At 38.6% G+C, this 20996-nt stretch overlaps 1 protein-coding gene across 16 annotated transcripts in view; it reads right to left on the minus strand.

Annotated features, from left to right (window-relative positions):
- Positions 1-20996, minus strand: part of LOC140171115 (uncharacterized) — a 73948-nt gene that overhangs the window by 10327 nt on the left and 42625 nt on the right. For 9 of the 16 annotated variants that reach the window (XM_072194295.1, XM_072194289.1, XM_072194288.1 and 6 more), the window contains 14 exons: positions 19637-19780; positions 18513-18692; positions 17473-17619; positions 16653-16880; positions 15647-15820; positions 14186-14377; positions 13515-13679; positions 11663-11887; positions 10708-10902; positions 10226-10402; positions 5051-5212; positions 3187-3318; positions 2289-2318; positions 965-1126 (listed from right to left, as the gene is read on the minus strand). In XM_072194295.1, the coding sequence (XP_072050396.1) occupies positions 965-1126; positions 2289-2318; positions 3187-3318; positions 5051-5212; positions 10226-10402; positions 10708-10902; positions 11663-11887; positions 13515-13679; positions 14186-14377; positions 15647-15820; positions 16653-16880; positions 17473-17619; positions 18513-18692; positions 19637-19780 (2313 nt within the window). The remainder of the gene's footprint in view (positions 1-964; positions 1127-2288; positions 2319-3186; positions 3319-5050; positions 5213-10225; positions 10403-10707; positions 10903-11662; positions 11888-13514; positions 13680-14185; positions 14378-15646; positions 15821-16652; positions 16881-17472; positions 17620-18512; positions 18693-19636; positions 19781-20996) is intronic. The other 7 variants (XM_072194296.1, XM_072194294.1, XM_072194299.1 and 4 more) reach the window with 5 other exon arrangements.

Raw genomic sequence — 20996 nt, forward strand, 5'->3', positions numbered from 1 at the left:
TTTGTTTTTCTTTACTCATATGCCGAAATAATATTAGTACACATAGAGCCTATAGACATACATGTACAGATTCGCACAGCGACTGCTAATTATTTTAGATTAATAGACACACAGACACACAGAAGGCACAGGACTGGTCTATCGATATGTTGGAGTTAGGAAACAGCCATTTATGACCTCTTCCCATTTCAATAGCATTGTTGCAGTTTGTCTGATTTGGCGTAAGTTTTAATAGAGGCCGTCATCTTGTGGGTACTGCCGTTCTGCATGTCATGCGTTAGATATTACGGACCCTGTTACGCGGAAGTCGCAGCGTGTGACACATCTCTTCAGTCAAGCGTCAATGCAGTGATCTTAGCAACAAGGCACTCCATACCCACAAGATGGCAGCATTGACATCACAATGACTACCTCTATAGCATAGGTCCTCAACAAAACAGGATGCACATGCATACTGCCAGGCAAAGAACAATGACAACTGCCAGCCAAATTCTTTATATGATGCCACATATCACATTATTTATAGAGCTGTTATTTTCACAGATTGTATAGGGCTGATTTATTTCACAGGTTGTAAAGGGCCGGTTTATAGCAATCTCATACTCAACCGTACATGCAAAAATCACAACAATAGAAAACAATTGTGCTTGATCAGAAAAGAGAACAAGGAACTTGATATGGGGAAACAAGTAAAACATGCAAAGGTATGCAGAGGGACAACAAACAATGAAAAGAGGACAAGGAACAGCAACTGGATGTGGGGAAACAAGTAAAACAAACACACAATTGTATGCAGAGGGGACGACAAACAACAGAAGGCACAGGAGTTGGTAAACTTGGATTAGCCAAAAATTACCAATTCTGCTGCCCACAGAAGTACAAAAGTGCATTGGAACAGGTGATGAGAATTACTATGCACATATTATGTTTCATAATGCATCTCATTACAGTAAGCCCTACTGACCTCCAACAACTCTTGGTTCAGGTACGCATTCTCCGTCACTAATCTTGGTGATTTCCACATCTTGTTCACAAGCAGCAATGCCCATCTCACATTCATTAGAATGAGTTGTACCATCACTGCCACACACTGGGATGTACTCCTGAGTACAGATGTATGTGCACTCTGAAAATGAGAATGATAAATATGAGTTTGGTAGTTAACAGTTGACTGAACAGGGTAGAACAAGGTAGATTAGAGTTATGATGCATTGCAAGTCCTATGTAATGATCAAAATTGTGCATAATGACCAATAAGAAATTACTATAAACTGTCCCTGTTCATTTCATTTCAAAGTTTCTCCAAGTGATCCATAGCTAGTGAGGCAATAGCATCTGGTTGTAAATCATTATTGGTATCCCCAACAGCTTCTGTATTATTATATTACAGTCAGATAGCTTGTCCTTTGTCACCCTGGTCTCCTTTTGCCATGTGATGGAACATAAACAGCATCTTCTACGGGGCTCCTCAACTGGCATCCTCAGAGGGGTCTGAGTTGATGCTGCCTTACTCGGCTGATCAGAGGCTGGGTATCAGTTATAACTGTATACATGTAGATTTAGGCATTGCTCACACAAGGCTCTTGATATTGAACATAATCCTTAAACATGATGTGGCGAATGCATTTATCTTATTTTCCATGTCACCCGATATTACCCAGGATTCACAGCCATATAAAACCACTGTTACACAGGTGGTGTTAAAAAGCCTGCTTTGGTTGTGATGGAGATTGGTGCTCTAACTAACAAAAAGCAGTCCAATCAAGTGCTTCCTGGTTGGTTAGAGGCACAAAAGTACAAAGCTTTGTATTATGTCTATATAGGTAAGTATTAGCCAACCATTTACAAAGAGATGACACTCCTATACTTTGATCAGCTCTCAATCGGCGGGCCTTATAACATCGCGGATTAATATCAAAATGTTTTATTTTGAAAATTGTCTTGTGACATCTCGCCAAAAGCATCACAAGTTATTAATTCAAGCCCTATACCTTGTCTACTTTCTTTAACACACAAAATATAGACCAGATAAGTCAACTAATAGCAGTCTAAACGTGGGTCTACTTCTCGGCTAGTGGTAAAAACCTGACATTTCCCGCCTATTAAGAGCTGATCAAACTGTAAACCTCATTGACTTGGGGATGATTTGAATTGGCCACCACTTTCGATATTTATTGCCAGCAAAAAAGAGACAATTGACATGAGGTATATAGAATTAATTATCAGATATATAATTAGCAGCATAGTCAGATAATTAGAAAATGATAATAAAAGTTGGATAAACTTACTTCCAAGAACTGGGTAGGTTGGTTCAGGCTCTGATAAAAGAAAACAGAAAACATAAATGAATAAATACTAAAAAGCAGTATTAAACCAGAATAAAGTTAGTAGTTACTAAGTTTATAGATGTAAATTAAATGGGGCTAAACATGACCATAACATATGCTTATCACACCATATGTGCGTCCCAGTGATAATGATGGCAGCGAACGCTGTAACATCTATGTAGAAGAAAGAGGAGAGGCATTGGGGCCTAAGGTTCGTAAAATGGGCAAGGACTCACTGATTTGTAGACCAATCTGGCCAAATGTCCCTTGAAAATCTCTATTTCAACATTGGTTGGAAGATAACTTTGTATTCTTTGGTTGACATTATTTCTGTAATCTCATTGGTCAAACACTACTTGGATAAAAATACTACTCATTACTGGGCTATTCCAGTTGAATCCGCACACCCCACACATGACCATCATTCATCATCCTTCGGCTGCAGAGCAGGCGACTACAAGTCGCTATTTGACCTTGACTCAGCATGCTGCCTATAGACGAATCCAATTTCACGCATTCCAATACCTTAATGGCTGCCAAAGTTGGGTCCCCGTCGGCTCAATCTTACCTAAAATGTGACATAATGCGGCCTTGGAGGGTATTTTAAACTGCATTCTATCACCCGTGTTACACGTAGACAAAAGAACACAGTTTACAACACAAAAGAATCTAACATCGATTTTTAAGCGGCTTTTTGGTGTTGCAGGGACCCAAAGATGGCCGACCAAATCCTGACCATGACTTGGCTCGTTGGATTTGTCTATATCCCAAAAAACATACTGGATGTATTTCCCATTGTTAAAATTTTAGGGTTTTTAAAGCTAATGTTACGGTAAAGAGAGACAACAATAATTAATACCTGGACAAATCATTCGAGTACTAATCTCTATAATCTCCCTACAAACACAGCGATTACAGCCATCGGCACAGAGATAGGATTCACCAACTTTGCGTCTATTTTGGTCGGAATCAATGCAGTGATCTTTCAGTTCTGTAAAAATGATACCAATAGATTTAAAGACAAGCAAAGGTGGTTGCCAGTACACCATCGTCATTATCATCATCATTATCATTATCAAAATAAACACAAAGTTAGTGATAATTATCTCTGTGGAGATGGTTGTAATCAGTGTGTTTATTCCAGAAAAATACAGCACTAATTTTTTTGGATTAAAAAAATATTATACTGATTTGCCAAATGAAACATAGCTGAATCCTAATCCCTTAGTTAGTCCTAACTGGTAATAAAAGTCAAATTTTAATATTTTTACAATTTGAGGGAAATGGTCCAAAAACCTGCAATTTTGCATGTTTTCTTACAATTGTAGTCACAAAATTGTAAGACATGGCTCAAGTCTAAGCATTAAAAATCTTGAGTATAGGGTAAGAGTGAGCGTATAATTTTAATATTACATGTTATTTTTGCTAATTGGGTACGAAAAAGAATGGAAAATGTGTTTTCCAAAAATTAAAATGCATAACTTGAAATAAGCCTTTGTTCAAGTCTTTGGGCTTCTTTGTCAGAGAATACTAAAAAGGTCGAAAAACGCCCTAAAAATGCATTTTTTTTTGCCCTTATTTCCAAAAATTGACCAAATATTAATTTTTTTTTCATTGTCAGTTAGGACTAACTAAAGAATTAGGATTTAGCTATGTTTCATTTGGCAAAACAATATAATATTTTTCTTCAAAAAAATTAGTTGTGTACTTTTCTGGACTAGGGAGTAGAGGCTTGTACTCTAATGCTTTGGTGGTGGTGATAGTGATGATGACAATGTTCTGATGTATACATGGCCAACAGAAGTGGTAACTTGTAAAAACAACAGGAATGAAACAGGAATACAAAAGCACACAGAAACAGGGGATAAGAATTACTATGCACATATCGTTATGAATACGGCAGACGGCCGAATCCAGATTCGGCTTTTGGTAAATTCATTTTACACATGCATTACATTTGAATTCGAGAACAAGGGATCAGTGCTATATCTATAGAGGGCAGCATATCGATTTTTTAACGGTTGCCGACGGTGACCGTACTGTGATGCACCGTCAACTAACCTTGTATGCCGCCCTCTTTTGATTACTTATGCTGTTATCATCTGGTCTCCATTAAAAAATTGATATGCTGCCCTCTTTCATGTACAGCATTGATCCCTTGTTCTCTAATTCAAATGTAATGCATTCGTAAAATAAATTTACCAAAAGACGAATCCGGATACGGCCGTCTGCCGTATTCATAACGATATCATGTTCCATTCTTTGTAAACAGATGGTTGACAAAACACACATACTTAAACTGGATCTATGAAGATTCACTCCCGTGAAGTAAAATCAAATAAAACAAACGGAGATAAAAGCCTGCAGAAGGTATGCTTGGTACCAAAACTTTGCTAAAATATAACTGTTTCCCGTCTCTGTTTGTTTTATTTTATCATGTTTCATAATTAATGCATCTCATTACAGTAAATATTTTCCCTTTGTTCAGATCCCCATCTTGCTACCAAAACGAGGTTCTTCCCTGTAAACGCAAGCGCAAAAAGTGCATTAATATATCTTGTGCTTTTCTAGCAACGCACCAGAAGGCTTTTGCAAAGCATACACAGTAATTAAAGCAGATAAAGCATGTGTTTGACAGGCATATGCACACACAACAGTCACTTTGCGGGCAGAAGCTCATTTGAGATGATCGTTGAAAGGGTCAATATAAAAGCCCTCCATACCTTCAACTCCTCTTGGTTCAGGTGCACATTCTCCTTCACTGATCTTGGTGATTTCCACATCTTGTTCACAAGCAGCACGGCCCATCTCGCATTCATTAGAATAAGTTGTACCATCACTACCACACACTGGTGTGTAATCTTCAGTACAAAAGTATGTGCACTCTGAAAATAAGAATGAGAAAAGCAGGTTTGGTAATTAACATTTGACTGAACAGGGTGAATTACACATAAGAGTTACAATGCATTTACCAGCAATGTGGAAAAAGAGACATGTAGCAAGCAACATGCAGTACCTTTTCACATATTTATAGTAGGGATGACCAATGAACCATCAACTTGACTAGAACACTCCCATAGACATGCAGGTAGCTCAACTGTGCACTGCTTGCACAGACATTTCTAAATTGAGCTCATTCTTTTATTTTTCAATATTTTTCTGTACAAATTGGGGATGTTAAAACCCTAACCGCCTAAGGGCTTTTTGGCGACGGGAAGGGAAAGAAGGAAGGAATAAAGAGAGAAAAGAAGGAAAGAAGTTTTTGCTCTGGGTGGGATTCGAACCCGAGACCCCTCCCATGCCAGGCACTGGGTCGGCGACACTTTGCCACGGGTCTTGGGCTTCGCTGGCCAGCCAAACCGTGCCTATATATCACTTAGGGCAATTGCGTCATCACACCACGTGGGATGCATGCACGAACAGCGCATATATCAAGTAGTATTTTGTAGTATACCGTCCTGTTAGGGTTAATGTCAATTATAGCTTGTAACTATCCTGTAAATTACAGCAACATAACTTACTTGGTTTTCCTGTAAGTGTGAGTCAAAATTGGTCCTTCGCCACAGTGCGCTTAATTGCCAGTGGCCAAGTACAGCACTGCTCAGAATGGCACAAAATATTCAGATCAATAAGATCAGGTGAAAACCTTGACCTACTGAGCTGTTATTTGGCAGAGTTGCCATTATTACCTCTATCATACCCTCTGTAAAAAGGCTAACAAATTGGACAAGTAGATCTCGAGTTACAAATTAAATCACCAGCTTCCCTTTGGAATTTCCATACGCCTTTCGAGTCATGTTAAATAGACACCTTTCTGAACATAAATGTGAAAAATGCTCATTTGATGTATTTTTCACCTGATCCCAACCCTAAACTTATATATTTATACCATGTACAACTTGCTGCTATACACGCACAGTAGCTGTACTTTTATAATACGCGCCTAATCAATAATGAGTCTTTTACTCCATTGTTAAAGTGCTAGTGCTCCCTGTAGCATTATCATGATTATGGAGTGACCAGGTCCTAGAGTGTTTTTCGTTTCGTTTGGTTCGCTCTCGTAGGAGCAGGGTCATTGCTAAAAAGCTTGTCCCTCTGGTTGCAAAAGTCTGTTCAGGAACTGGGTTACTTTTGGTCGCTGTATAAGCCGACCCACTCTGGTTGGTCAATCTGAGGTGACTTCTCTGAAGACTTGTGTTTCAACGTAGTCGCCTGTGGCAGCCATGTAAAGCGCGACGGTTTTATACTAGCTCGCACTAGTCCGAGTCGTCGGGACCCAATAGCAAACTGCCAAGTCTTGTGGATAGTAAATTATTCCCCCAGTCCGTTAACCTGTCAAGCCAGTACAACGAACCATAATGGGATAATGTTACTATGTGGTATAACTTTGGTTCGACCTTATGCTGCTGGAAAGCTCGGGATAACTTGGGTGCTTCGACACAACAGGTAGGCTCATGTGCAGTGACACGGCGGTGTGCACATTCAAGCGTCTAGCTGTCGCCGCCCTCGTCACTATCCTTAACCTTCTTAGCGCAATAGGTCTTGCCTCTATTGTACCTTCGCGTGCTCGTACCGTCACTTCCGATGAGTGTGATGGTTTTGTAGCAGATGACAGTATTCATTCAAGCCTATCAAGGTCAGTTATTAGCCACTTGCTGAATGGCTGGGCATTATCAGCTATCAAAGCGATGCCTTATGCAGCTGCCAATCACAGTAGAGGTTTGATAACATTTTGTTAAAAATCCAAAAGTGATATAAGGACAAAGCTGTGCATGTTGGTACTTGATTGTTTGGATTCCTATGTTGAAAATCCCTTGTAGTAGTATTCTTTTTAAGTGTAGTGTATATTGTTCATGAATTACCGTAACCACTCGGGTATAAGCCCACTCCCCTAGATGGCAGATTTCACTTCAAAATAGGGGTGGGCTTATACCCGGGGAGGGGCTAGTACTTGCATTTAGATATAAGAAAAATCATCCCCATTTGTATATGCCCAATGTACCAGTAATTTCTATCATCTATGTCAATTTCTTAAACTTCTAAGTGTGGAATGTTAATTATCAGCTTATTTTTTTATATTTGTTCTTAAATGTGAGAGAAAAGCATTGATTTGATTTAAGAACTTGGCCAAAATTTAGTACTGGGCTTATAGCAGAGTGCACCCTTGTTCCCAGAATGTTTTGAAAAATAGGGGGTGGGCTTATACCTGAAGGTGGGCTTATACCCGGGTGGTTACGGTATACAGGGTGTCCCAGAAAAAATTACCGAGTGAACAAAATTGAACGTAAGTCGAAGAATAGACACCAGAATCAAAAAATTTAAAATGTAACGCATAGCCTATTTTCTTGTGCATCACATACGAAAATTTTATTTGATTCGTTGACTGGTTGCGAAGAAATTAACGATTACATAATGCGCGCATCAATGCAGTTCATTCCAAGTTTGATCAACAAGCGCTTTTTTTTTTCATACTCGCTCACCGCTTCCTAAAGTTTGTGTATCTCATTGAATTTAGTCCAAATTATCTATTTTATAATCCAACGGTTATGTTATTCATGCTTTCACTGAAGATGAATAACAGTTTGTCGAGAAAACTTTGATTTCTGCAATTGGAAGCTTTGCAACTTTAACTCCTTAGGTTGTACAAATATGTTATATTTTAACTTTCCAAAGAACATCTGAGCCAAGAATTAAAATGATCAAGTGCATACAACATTACGAGTGATTTTGATACCATGCAACATTAATGTTGAACTTTTAAAAGATTCAGACTTTGCAATACAATTTCTCGCAAATATTCCAAAAACATTAACGTGTGTGAGAAATTTTAAGCCAGCTAGAATTCTTAATGCAATAATTCTTTATGCAACATTTATATCAACATTCACGAAAAAAGATATTTACAAGTACCGTTTATCATCTTACATGCAAGTTTTCATTTTCAATATGGTGAAGGTTTTCAAATTTGAATAAAATGTTTTGCAAGAAGCAGGTTGTTTAAAAGAACTAAAAGGATTTCACGGAATAAAATATGAAGCCCATTAACAATTTAACCACTAGTGCGCATTGTGTTGAATGGTCTTTCTTTCAAACGTGGAATGAAGTGAATTGACGCATGCGTTATGTAATCGCTCATTTCTTTGCAATTAGTCAACCGATTCCAGTAAAATTAGCCTATAAGATGAAGAATAAGATGGGCTATACGCTGATTTTTAGATTTTTGGATTCTGATGTCTATTTCTCGACTTAGATCCAAATTTATTCTCCCGGTAATTTTTTCTGGGACACCCTGTATAGGCCTAGCTTTTTAATTTAGGGCATTTATGCACTGTATAAACACTACAAAATTGGATTTTAATATTTTAGTCAGGCTTAATATGCATATCATGCATATTTATGTACTAATATGCCAGTTTTATTTTTTTGGAATTTAATGATTTTCGCAGACAAGGTTGCCGAATTCTACACTCTTGGCATTTGAATTACGATGACAATACTGGATATTTTATATAATGTTAGTTGTAAAATATTATGCAGCCTGTTTTTACAGCTTAGTATGGATTTTGGTGATTTTTTTCAAAAGTTGTAGAATTCTGCACCCATGACTGCAGATTTTTTTTTCCCGAAAACTTCTATTTTACTATTTGATGCATATTAAACCTAATAACATTAAAAAAATTTGCCGGCAGATCCGCCATGAGCTGTTGTGGCGTGTGGTGGTGAACTCAACGACATGTAATCGTGGGTGCTTGCGCTGGTTCGAATCCGAACGGTTCTGATTTTTCTCTCCTTTATTATAATGCCAGTTTGTCTGAGCTTCATTTCTGTAATTATTATATATTTTCTCAGGCATGAATCCTCTGGATCCTCGCATTTAATATTTAATGTCTCATATTGACTGATGTCCTGCTAGGGCACAGCAGATAGGCCGCCCTCTCTAATTATAATAAAAAACATTAAAAAAAGATAGAGAACGGCAGCCATGACATTGTTGGTATTATGTTACCAGTGGACCTGAGCATCAGGCATCTTTAGACACAAGTCATTTCATTTCACGATCTATTCCATCATTTTTGGTTGTATTTTGTAACTTGTTTGGCATTGAGAACCAAATCTTTTTGACATGGAGGACTTCTAATCATCTGTGATCATTGTTGAAATGATCTTATTAAGCTACTACTTAGTAGTGCCGTCACATGAACTTTTGCATTATACTGTTAGTAGCAAAGTAGTAACCTCTATGGTGTGTGGGGGTGAGCTGTATGAGTGTGAGTGTGAGATTTTGCCTCAGCGAGTGTGGAGATGTAGGTGAGTGTGCAGCTGTATGAGTGTGAGTATGAGATTTTGCCTCAGCAATTGCAATTAATTTCTTTGAACAATTTAATTTTGATTTTATGTTTTTTATGTCTTTTAATGTAAACAATGCAAATGTAATATTTTATGTAATTTGGCCTACAGGCCATAAATTTGAAATTAATTTAATCTGAATCTGAATCTGAACAGGAAAAATTTTGCACTTTTTTTTACAATCGTATAAATGCTAATATTTTAGCAGCTATTGAATTACCTGATGGTGGTAGCATTTGTATAGTGTCCATACAACTTGTTTCTCCACATGCTGTTGGGCAACATTTCTCTATCTCAATGCATACACTGTCATCAACATACCCTCTCCCTCACACAAACCTTAAGCTCTACCCCAAAGCACACAGAACATCATTTACCTGATGGTAGTGTTGGTGATACTGGCTGTACTTGTATATAGTTTCCATACAACTCATTCCTCTACATGCCGTAGGGCAACATCTCTCAGTCTCACCGCATGCAAATCTACACATTCACCCCCTCTCACACACACCCCCACCTGCACCCTAAAAGTGTACACACACATCGTTTACCTGTTGGTAGTTCTGGTGGTGGTAGTACTTGTACAGTTTGCATACAACTTGTTCCTCCACATGCCGTTGGACAACATTTCTCTGTTTCACTGCATACACTGTCATCTTCACAAACATTGGCACAGATTCCAAAACCACTATCTTCTGCTGGTGCTGGACATTCATCAACATAACCAACTGGTGGAAAATAAGAATTGTGTTTTTATTAGATATAATTTATGTCATTGTTAAGATTCAATTTGTAGGCAGATTGCAAGACCATCGTAAGTGTAGTAGAATGTATCTCTAAAGGCTGCCTTGTGTGATTCTTATTATCATTGTTGTAATTTATATTGTGATAATAATGCACTCAAAATTATTATAAACTATTTTACAGTCTCAACTCATTGCAATTAAAGCTCATAAAACTAGTAAAATAAGTCGCACAATGCAGCCTTTTAAGATATACAACAGTATGTGATGCAAACGACGAATTTACTTACGATTAGAGCAATCAAAACTTGGGCAGCATTCATCAGTCTCTATAACCAAACAGTCTGGGTGAGGTGGCCCAGCGCAACTTGGCGATACACAAGCTGGGAATCCCTTGAAGCATTGACAGCTGGTACATTTATCCTGTTTCCATGACGACCCTGCTGCTCTCTCCTGTCCATCATAATCTATGCAACCAGGTTCAACTACAAGACGACAAAATAAAAATACAGTTGAAACCATGACATACTCAATTTTGCTGTGGGTTTGATGTGCCATGAACATGAAATAGTATACAAATATTGACTACTATGAGCGACATGGTCAAAATTACCATGGTGATCTTGGCCTGTAATTTAAACCATGACCCGAATAAAGCAATCAATACTTCCTAATAACTTATATTTTCAGATTCGGCCATTATCGTAACATTTCTTCTTGTATTTCCTCCTGTTTACCTCGATTTCGCATCAAAATAGGTCAATGACCATAGAAACCCATTGTACTTGATATGTTTTGATGTGTACATAGGTAACAAAACATCCTAACTAGCATTATGTTTAGGTCATTCTTCAAAACACAGATTTTTACACCGTTTTCATCAAGATCGGAGCAAGTTCAAAGTTTTGATCCTTTAGATGTCAATGCTTGACCTTTGACTTTTTGGTAATAACTCAAGAATGGTACATCCTAGATAGGTAAAACTATACATTAGTCAACTGGGCTATTTCAGTTGAAATCAATACACCCCCTACATGTATGTAAGACATGACCTTAAATCTCTCTCCCACAGGGAGAGTGAATTTCAAAAGGAGTCACCCATTCAGGTTACACCTCTTGGAATTCACACTCCTTGTGAAGGAGATTATAAGGCCATGTCTTCCATAGGGGTATATGGATTTCAACTTGAATGAGCTATTAGTTGGCACCAATTAGTCTCTTGTTTTATACCTTATCCACACTTACCAAGACACAGCACTTCACCCTCTCCAGGTCCTCTTCTTGTTCCTTCCCGTTCTTCACCATTGACATCAACACACCAGCAATGACCTGTGCTTCCACTACACTGTTTGGGTTCGTATTCACCCGAGTCGGTACATGATGGAATGTCTGCCCCAAGGAGACCTCCTATAAATCCTCCAAAAAGACCCCCTGCCTCATCTTGTGCAGCCTGACACTTGGTTATTCCAGCTGAAAATACAATTTTGGGAGAATGCTCAGAGTAGGGTAATCCTACAATTTCTGGTTAAACCAAAGAGTCCAGACACCAAAATATTGACGTAAATATTTCAATATACTTGTGTTGAATGAGTGTTAAGGGGGTACTACACCCCTGACCAATTTTGTGCCTATTTTTGCATTTTTCTCAAAAATTGTAGCGCATTGGTGACAAGTAAGATATTATAGGGGCAAAGACTACAACTACTGCACTGAAAATTCAGCAACTCAAGGCAATTAGTTATTGATTTATTGATCAAATATTGGTTTTCCCTCATTTTTGAATGTAACTCCACAACTGTTGTCTGTGCTGAAATCAAATTTCCTGTGCAGTAGTTGTAGTCCTTGCCCCTATAATATACATATCTTATTTGTCACCAATGCGCTATAATTTTTGAGAAAAATGCCAAATAGGCACAAAATTGGGCAGCGGTGTAGTACCCCCATAAAGGCCAAAATATACTCTTGACATTTTCCCATAGTGACACATGCAGCGACTAATATTTCGTCCGCATCTACCGTAGCGGCTACGATATCGGAAAAGCAATAAAAAAAACCTGAATAAATCCAATCGTTGAAACAAACAGAACAGATGGTCGCAGCGGGCAACTGAAAATCACAGCAGCAAACGGAAAGCTCAATATCTGCTGCAATGGTATACACACATAGACATCAGCTCTGCCTTTAACACAGTTTGTTTACAGGTGAAAGAAGAATTATGCATTGCACAAAAGCACAATTAAACATGAAATTACAAATGGAAACATAACATGCATAGGCAGATAAACCAGAGAAAAAACTCTGGACATACCTACTTGTGCAGGGACTAGCTTGTTTATCTACAAACACACATTCTTAGTCAGTGGGAGTGGTCTAGTGCGTAGACACATTTCTGATTGGACAATCGCATGATTTCGGTGCCGTCTATCAGGCCGTAGACGCGACCCCACGTCATCATGCATCTTGATAATCGTAACACGCGTATAGAGGTGCGCATATGTATCGCGCTGGATGCGTGAGACTAGTGCGGAATACGCGAGCGCGCTAGCAGTACGCGCAACGGAATACGTGAAGTTGTAAACAAGTTTCGTTCATTTTATAATGAGGGGAGTTTTTATGACGGTAACTTAGTTCTTGCTTAAAAAAATGGTTTACAGTTATTAAAATAATATTTAACTGACTAAGAATGAGAATAAGCGATAGGTTTTTGCCTATCCTCTACCTATGATAGGCGACAGGCAGGTCCAATATTTTTATCGTAGTTGCGCCAGCATCCACTACTCAAAATATTGGACCTGCCTGTCGCCTATCACACGATAGAGGATAGGCAAAATAAAAATTCTATCATTTATTCTCTAATTAACATTCACATTCATAAACAACATTAATGACATGCCGCTTTAGCATGATCATCACAATACAGAAAAAAAATGGAAATTGCATTTTTAAGAATATCCCCAAATGTTGGACAGTGTCCCAAATGTTGGACAATGTACGAATAGGCGTGCTGTTAGATAACATGTATGTATAAACAATTGATCATGCTCTCAATTCTATTAATGAACCCCTAAATAAAGATTGTGTTTTGCTTATAACTTACTGGTTGGTTCAGGTGCATCTTCACATCTTCCGACAGTTGCAATAATAACCTCAAGTCCTTCTTCACAAGCAGCTTTATTCAACTCGCATTCATTTCCATAAGTAACACCATTGTTGCCACACACTGGGTCATAAAGTGACGTGCAGAATTCAGGGCAATATGGAGCTGTAAAAAAAATCATCAAAACACATTTTTATAATAATAATCGGGAATGCAATTTTTTTCGAAAGGGGTGGATTATTAGAATTACATTTTCAGTCAGGGCGAAAATAGCCAAATATGACTCAATTCTGGTATTTTTCTGGGTTGAAATCCAATATGGCAGAACCCATTTAACAGCATATTATCACAGTAAATACTATAAGTAAGAATGTGGTTTACTTGGTGTAATCCTACCATCACTTGACAATGAACTGGATAGAAGTTAAAGTTATAATGGGGTTTGTCCACACAATTTTATAGCAGTTATTACTGCCAGCAGTTTTAGGCTTCCTCACACAATATACGATACAAAGTTTTTAATGGGAAAATGGCTAATTACGGGCAGATTTTTCTCATATTCTGAACTCTCACATTTAAACGCCACCAATCCAGCATTGGGGTGTATGTAGGGGGTGTGCAAGTTTGGCAGGGGTGTGTTTGTGTCATGTGGCAGTGCCAATCTTAGTTACCTTCTGGACATTCATAGACAGGGCAGCATTCTCCTTCAGGTGTGCCTTTATCAATACACAGGGGATTCTCCGGTGGAAAGCAGTCAACCACTGGACATACAATTTCTCCATAAGAACAATAACAGTCTACACAGTTTCCTTTTGGTCTGAATGAATCACCCTCTTTGTACTCAACACCGTCGCTGGTACACACTGAGGAAATAATGAATGAAAAATAAAAACAATATATACCAAATGAGTATAAATGTCTTGTACTATCCCATCATACACCTCTCACTATCCAAGTGCCAAATGGTTTGCAACATCACTTGTGATTTATTGTGTGCCATGCCAAACCCGCAGGCCTCTGCACACTTTTACAGATTGTCGCTGACCAATGTGACACCTCAGGGACTTGCAGCTAAGAAGCGGACACTCTAGACATACCCCAATGAACCATCACAGCCAAGATCAGATATCCGGAGTTTTGTATCAGTTACATCAGGACAAGTAGTATGTTCTTTGTCCAGAAGAATTTTTTACTCAATTTTATCATGAGCATACTACAGCAGTGTCTTAGGCACTTTGTCCTGAAGAAGTCAGAGCTACTCCTGACGAAAGCTTGACAGTTCTAAACTTGTCCGACGGCGAACACGCTAAAACCCACTAATTGTTATGAATTCCCGTCGTAAAATCCTATCCCACAATACCTCTTCCTATGCCTGCAGGCATTGTGTATTGTTATTAAACCAAGGGAACCTTGAATTGAAGCATAATTGGTAAACTGGAGACTAAAATAGCAGATTTTTTGTGTTTAGCTGTGTACTGGAAAAAAATCGGACACATCTCCAAAATACATTTCGCATGCAATTGCAACCTACTGCAGACCTCCACAAACTGAGGAGGGTGCTCGTTTGCAGGTAAGTCCACGGTTTAATAGCGAAAAGTCTCATGTATGAATGTCCTCATTTGCAGGTAAACATGCATACAGCAGGTATCAAAATGGTTGTAACTATAATACTTACTCCACACCTACCTCTACATCAGGGGTCGCATTTATGGAGTTTGCGCGTCCAGAGACTCCTATTTTTTTATTTTGGTCATTTTCGACGCCTTAAATCACAAGTTGAAAGTGACCAAAAGGTACGATATAAACTGCATGGACTCCTTAGTTTTACGATGCACGGAGGCGTAAATCAGTATAAGAATCGTCGATCAAAAGTAAAAAAATAAAAAGATCAGTAAATCTTCCAAATCACCATAGGCCAATGACACTAATAATTTCACTGAGATATTTGACAAGTTCCAAAATTTAGAATTTCGGACAGGTCGACTCCTTAAATTCTCATTGGACCCCTTAAATGTTGGTTTTGCAGGTACCAAAGGGTCCAGAAAAATTAAATTGGACCCATTGATTTTTTTGTGCTCGCGCTACCCTTGCTCTACATCTCCCCCTCCTCAAATCACGCACACATCATTTACCTGGTAGTACTGGTGGTTGTATTTGCACAGCTTCCATACAACTTGTTCCTCCACATGCCGTTGGGCAACATTTCTCTGTTTCACCGCAAACACTGTCATCTGCACAAAGGTTGGAACAGATTCCAAACTCTGTCTCCTCTACCGGTGCTGGACATTCACCAATGTTTCTTGGCTCTGTATAAATACACAAGGTGATTTCAATCTATAAGAATATCTATAACTTTACAAATGGCTCTATTTTTGGTAGGAGGTCGCCAACCTAAATTAGGACTCATCTCTCAGGCTTCTATCCCCCATTCATCAGTGCAGTCCGAAAATGATCTAGAAATGATGCCTTCCACGACCGACCCAAATTTTGAGAATTTCCAAAAATGTTTTTCACTGTACAAAAGAATAACTATAGTACGTTTAAGGGACCTTTGGACTATGTTTGTCTGGCAAGAGGTAGAAGGTTGGATTTGAGGTGCACATGTTGGGTTCATAATGGTATTTAGAATATCAAATGAAAGTTCACACTATAGCACATATGGGCATCTGTAGAAGTGTATTGATGTTAACCTTTTGTGCATGCTTCACACCTAACTCGTTATATTTAAACACTCCAAGCAAGAAGCATTTTCGAAAGGCTAACATCGGGCAATGGCGGTAGATGCCGGTATGAATACAACACCATTCAAGTGTATAATTCCAAAAGTAATAACACTTATTCATTATATGTCTCTTCAAACTAGAAGGCCTATGTGGAAAATTATAATTGTATTATAACCCAATGTCAATGAAACAAACAGGTAGCCTATAACATTAATCAAAATCAAGAATAATATCAAACAAATCTTCCTACTCGTACAGTACACTTGATGCAAGCTTGTATTATAATTATAGGCCTACATATGATTTTGGTATCAGGTGAAAGCTCATATTTTCTTATTAACATATTGAAATTACTTATTGACATACAGAAAGACAGACATATAGGTAAATCCCTTTATCTTGTATTCATACTTACCAACAACACACAGTACTCTATCCTCTACAGGACCTCTCCTTGTTCCTTCCAGTTCTTTGCCCTCTACATCAACACACCAGCAATAACCTGTGCTTCCATGACACTGTTTGGGTTCGTATTCACCAGCATCAGTACATGATGGCACATATGCCCCTAGAAGACCTCCTATAAATGCTCCTACCAGACCTGCTTCCTCCTTACGTTCTCTTTGACATTTGGTTAATTCAACTGAAAAATTCAATTTGGGGAGAATGTTCAGGGTGAGAAAATCCTACAAATACAGGGGCATTTCTAGATCCACAGCCTCACCCCCCCCCCCACATATCACAAAAAAAGTTGATATTTTTATACCACTGGAAACCTCTGGCTACATAATGTTTATGTAAAAAAAGAGGCTGCTAGGAGCATGAAATACTCCTTTAAACCAAATAGATCTGACTTAAAGCCATAATGTATGATTTCTATCAAATTTTAACTTTAACTTTGCTATTCTTTAACCAATGATAAAATAACATCAGTAATAACTGTCAGGAAGATTTTCTGTACATTTTAGGCTGAAATAATGAGGTAAATTAAGCCCTACTAGCTAGCTATAGCCGTTTAACATGGAACTCTAAGGGGATTCAATGTCATAAATTCCTGTTGTCCTATAAACAAAACCAGGATTGAAAACAATTCACCACCACCAATTTCATTTGAAAAGATTATGGCTTCAAAGTGACTTTATCATTTGATCTATAGGTACCAGAATTTATCATTAAGGAGTGCCACAATCTCCCCCCCCCCCAACCTATTTCTATAGCTTCATCCTCTGACTTACCAGGAGGAGCACAAACTTCAGGAGGTGCAAGAAGGATTTCAATTCCTTCTTTGCAAGCTGCTTTATTCATCTCGCATTCATTGTCATAGATTACACCATTGCTGCCGCATGCAAGGTCATAAATTTCACCGCAGAATTCAGGGCATTCTGAAAGCAAATGCACAAAAAACAAATAAAGACTTCTATAAATTTCAATATAATAGATACTACTGTTGTGAGAGTGCTGGCAGGTGTGGAACATTAGCATAAATAAGAGCTCCCTGGTATAAATCAAGATTCTGGTCTTCAGATATGATATATGGTGATGTCCAGAATCCTTGTTTTACACCAGGGAGCTCTTATTTATATTCCTGTGATTCTACGACAAATCCACGTCCACGATTAAAGGCCAACACATACACATACCCATTCTGACACCCATCATTTACAACTTGAATAGTTTCAATATACAACTTGTTCCTCCACATTCCCAATGGCAACATTTCTCCGTCTCACTACATACACTGTCTTCAACATAGCCTCCCCCTTACACAAACCTCCAGATCTACCCCCAAAGCACACACCCCCACATGTAATCGCCTCCAAACGTGGACGCTGTTGTGGACCATGCAAACGTGGTCGTCTGAATCCGTACTCAATCGGCATACCGAGGACGTTTGTTTGTGTATTTTAGAGGGGATGGAATACAACCTTGCAACTGCGGACGTTATTTTTTTATATACCGATAGAGGTCGTATTTCGCAAATACATTATACATGCATTTGCGGTCGTTTGCAGACCTCCAGAAACCGTGGACGGTCCCCCATTGCAGAGTGGTTTGCGGATTGAATGTGAAGTGCGAGTGTGTGTCCTCGTTTGCTGGCAAAAACCAACGCACATTTACCTGATGGTAGTGTTGGTGGTACTGGCTGGACTTGTATAGTTTCCATACGACAAGTTCCTCAACATACTGTTGGGCAACATCTCTCCGCCTTACCGCATACATTGTCAACTACACACCCTCCCCCCCCACACAAACTCCACCCATACACATCATTTACCTGGTAGTCTTGGTGGTTGTATTTGTACAGCTTCCATACAACTTGTTCCTCCACATGCTGTTGGGCAACATTTCTCACTCCCACCGCATACACTGTCATCTTCACAAACATTGGCACAGATTCCAAAACCAATGTCTTCTCCTGGTGGTGGACACTCACCCACATGACCAACTCTGGGTTCTGAAATAAATAAGATAATATTATATCAAGAAATTGTCTTGGTGCAAATTATTCATCCAGTAGTTTAAAACATTCTTTTGTGAATTAATACTGGAATTAAAACTCCCTATGCTATATTGAGTCCATCCAATACCATTGAATTTCATCAGGCATCTGATTGATGATGGTGTGACATCAATATATCAGTGTGATCACTATTGAAGATGAATAACATATGATTAAGTCCACATCACTTTGTATAATTCTACAGAGAATATTGTTGCCAATTTCTTTCTCATTGCAAAAAAAAATTAGATGTCACAACATTATCAAACAGATGCGAAGAAACAAAGTAATTTGCCAATTTTAGTTTCAGTATTTGATTAATTTACAAAAGAAAATTACAACTGAGGTAAAGCAAAGTAAATTGGATTTACTACCAGCGCTAATAATGCCAATTCATGTCACTCCATCGGTCGTGCAACGGTACGGCCCTTTGAAGGTCCCGCATGCCATGTACGTACTGTGTTATGAACATTGCATACGCATTAGACTAATATGTCCATCGCAAATAATAAACCGTCTTGTTCTGACAGTTTATTCAAAAATTTTAACAAAACTACAGCACCTAAAGTTTTGATTTTTGCAGAGTATGTTAGTTTATTAAAGAACATTACAATTGTGTAAAAAATATTGAGGGCATCCTCCTCAGCAAATGTTACAATATGGCTTTAGTATTCTGTGTGTGCTACAATCACATCCCTCTAGCAATTAAAAGGTGCCTTTCAGGTGTGTGTGAATTCAATAGCACTCCCCCTGGGGTGTTTTATGGTCCTTATCAACAATATTACGATTATTTGACCTACAGCAACTGTAGCATTTCACATTCAGGTACCAGCAGATATTACTAGTGCTTTAATCTTCCACCACCCAACCACTTTCTCTGCCTTCATCTCCTGACTTACCAGGAGCACAAGCTTCAGGAGGTGCCAGAGTGATTTCAATTCCTTCTTCACAAGCAGCTACTGACATCAGACATGCATTGTCGTAAGTAACACCATTGCTGCCACACACAGGGGCATAAAGGAATGGGCAGATTTCAGGGCAGTCTGTAAAAATAAATAACATTGATGCTAAATGAAGTGTGAGTGCTAGAAGGCATGTTACATAGAGGTAGTAGGAGGTAGTTTTTTTCCAAGTAATTTGCTGTCTACAGCACACATCGTCATCATCCCTATATCTTTGTGTTAAAAATTGCCGTGATAGTACAGCGAATCCTCTCGTTTTTTAACAGCCACGCATCGCGATTTTGTTCGAGATAGACCGAGCGACTCAGGCTAAGCATACCATGACTATCATATGAGATACCACAGCGTTTCTATATTCTACACATTATTACGATTTGTGCATGCTCTAGTACCCCATATGATGTTTCTATTACAAGAAAAAAATTTGTTTTCAGGTAAAACCAGGGTTTTGTTTCCAGTACACTCACTCGAAAAGCAATACACTAATCAGCGGGGCCTTGCAGCTTGCTGTGGATATCTTTTACTGCATTTTTAAAGTAAAAAATTTGAAATCCAAAGTAAAAATTGAGATATATTTAATTTTGAGAATGACAATTATACTTTATAGGTATAAAGGAACGTGTTTAGCCCATTCAGTTAAGTTCCAGGTGCAAGGGTGCAAGTCCTATAACACAATGCATATGTAAACTTTCTTTATCTGTGTCAATAATAGAGAATAATAGAGCTGTATGGAAAAAATATTTATAATACAGGGTGTTGACACTGTGCAGCACATGCTATTGCTTATGCTAACACAGGGGATGCTACCAGTTGCAGGAATGTCAAGTTTCATAAAAATGTCTGCATGAACACTTGCACACATACGCTCGTACATGCCCACCCACATGTCTGCAGTCAAATGAGGACCATGCACACAATTATACTAGTGGCTGGGCTTTTAATTGCCGCATCAAGGACAGTTTCTACCATTTTTTGTGATTCGTTTTCCTACACAAATTACTACGCATCTAGTACCAACCAACTGCGGACTTTTACATTGTATTTTTCTTTCACATGCACTTCTGCGATTAAAGGCCAACACATACACATTCCCATCATGACACACATCGTATACCTGATGGTGCTGGGTAAAACTTGTATAGTTTCAATACAACTTGTTCCTCTACATGCCATTGGGCAACATCTCTCCATCTCACCGTATACACTGTCATCAACACCCCCTCCTCCTCACACAAACCTCCAGCACACACACACACCATTTACCTGATGGTAGTGTTGGTGGTACTGGCTGCACTTG

Source organism: Amphiura filiformis, chromosome 15 (genome assembly GCF_039555335.1).
Source record: "Amphiura filiformis chromosome 15, Afil_fr2py, whole genome shotgun sequence".
NCBI lineage: Eukaryota > Metazoa > Echinodermata > Ophiuroidea > Amphilepidida > Amphiuridae > Amphiura > Amphiura filiformis.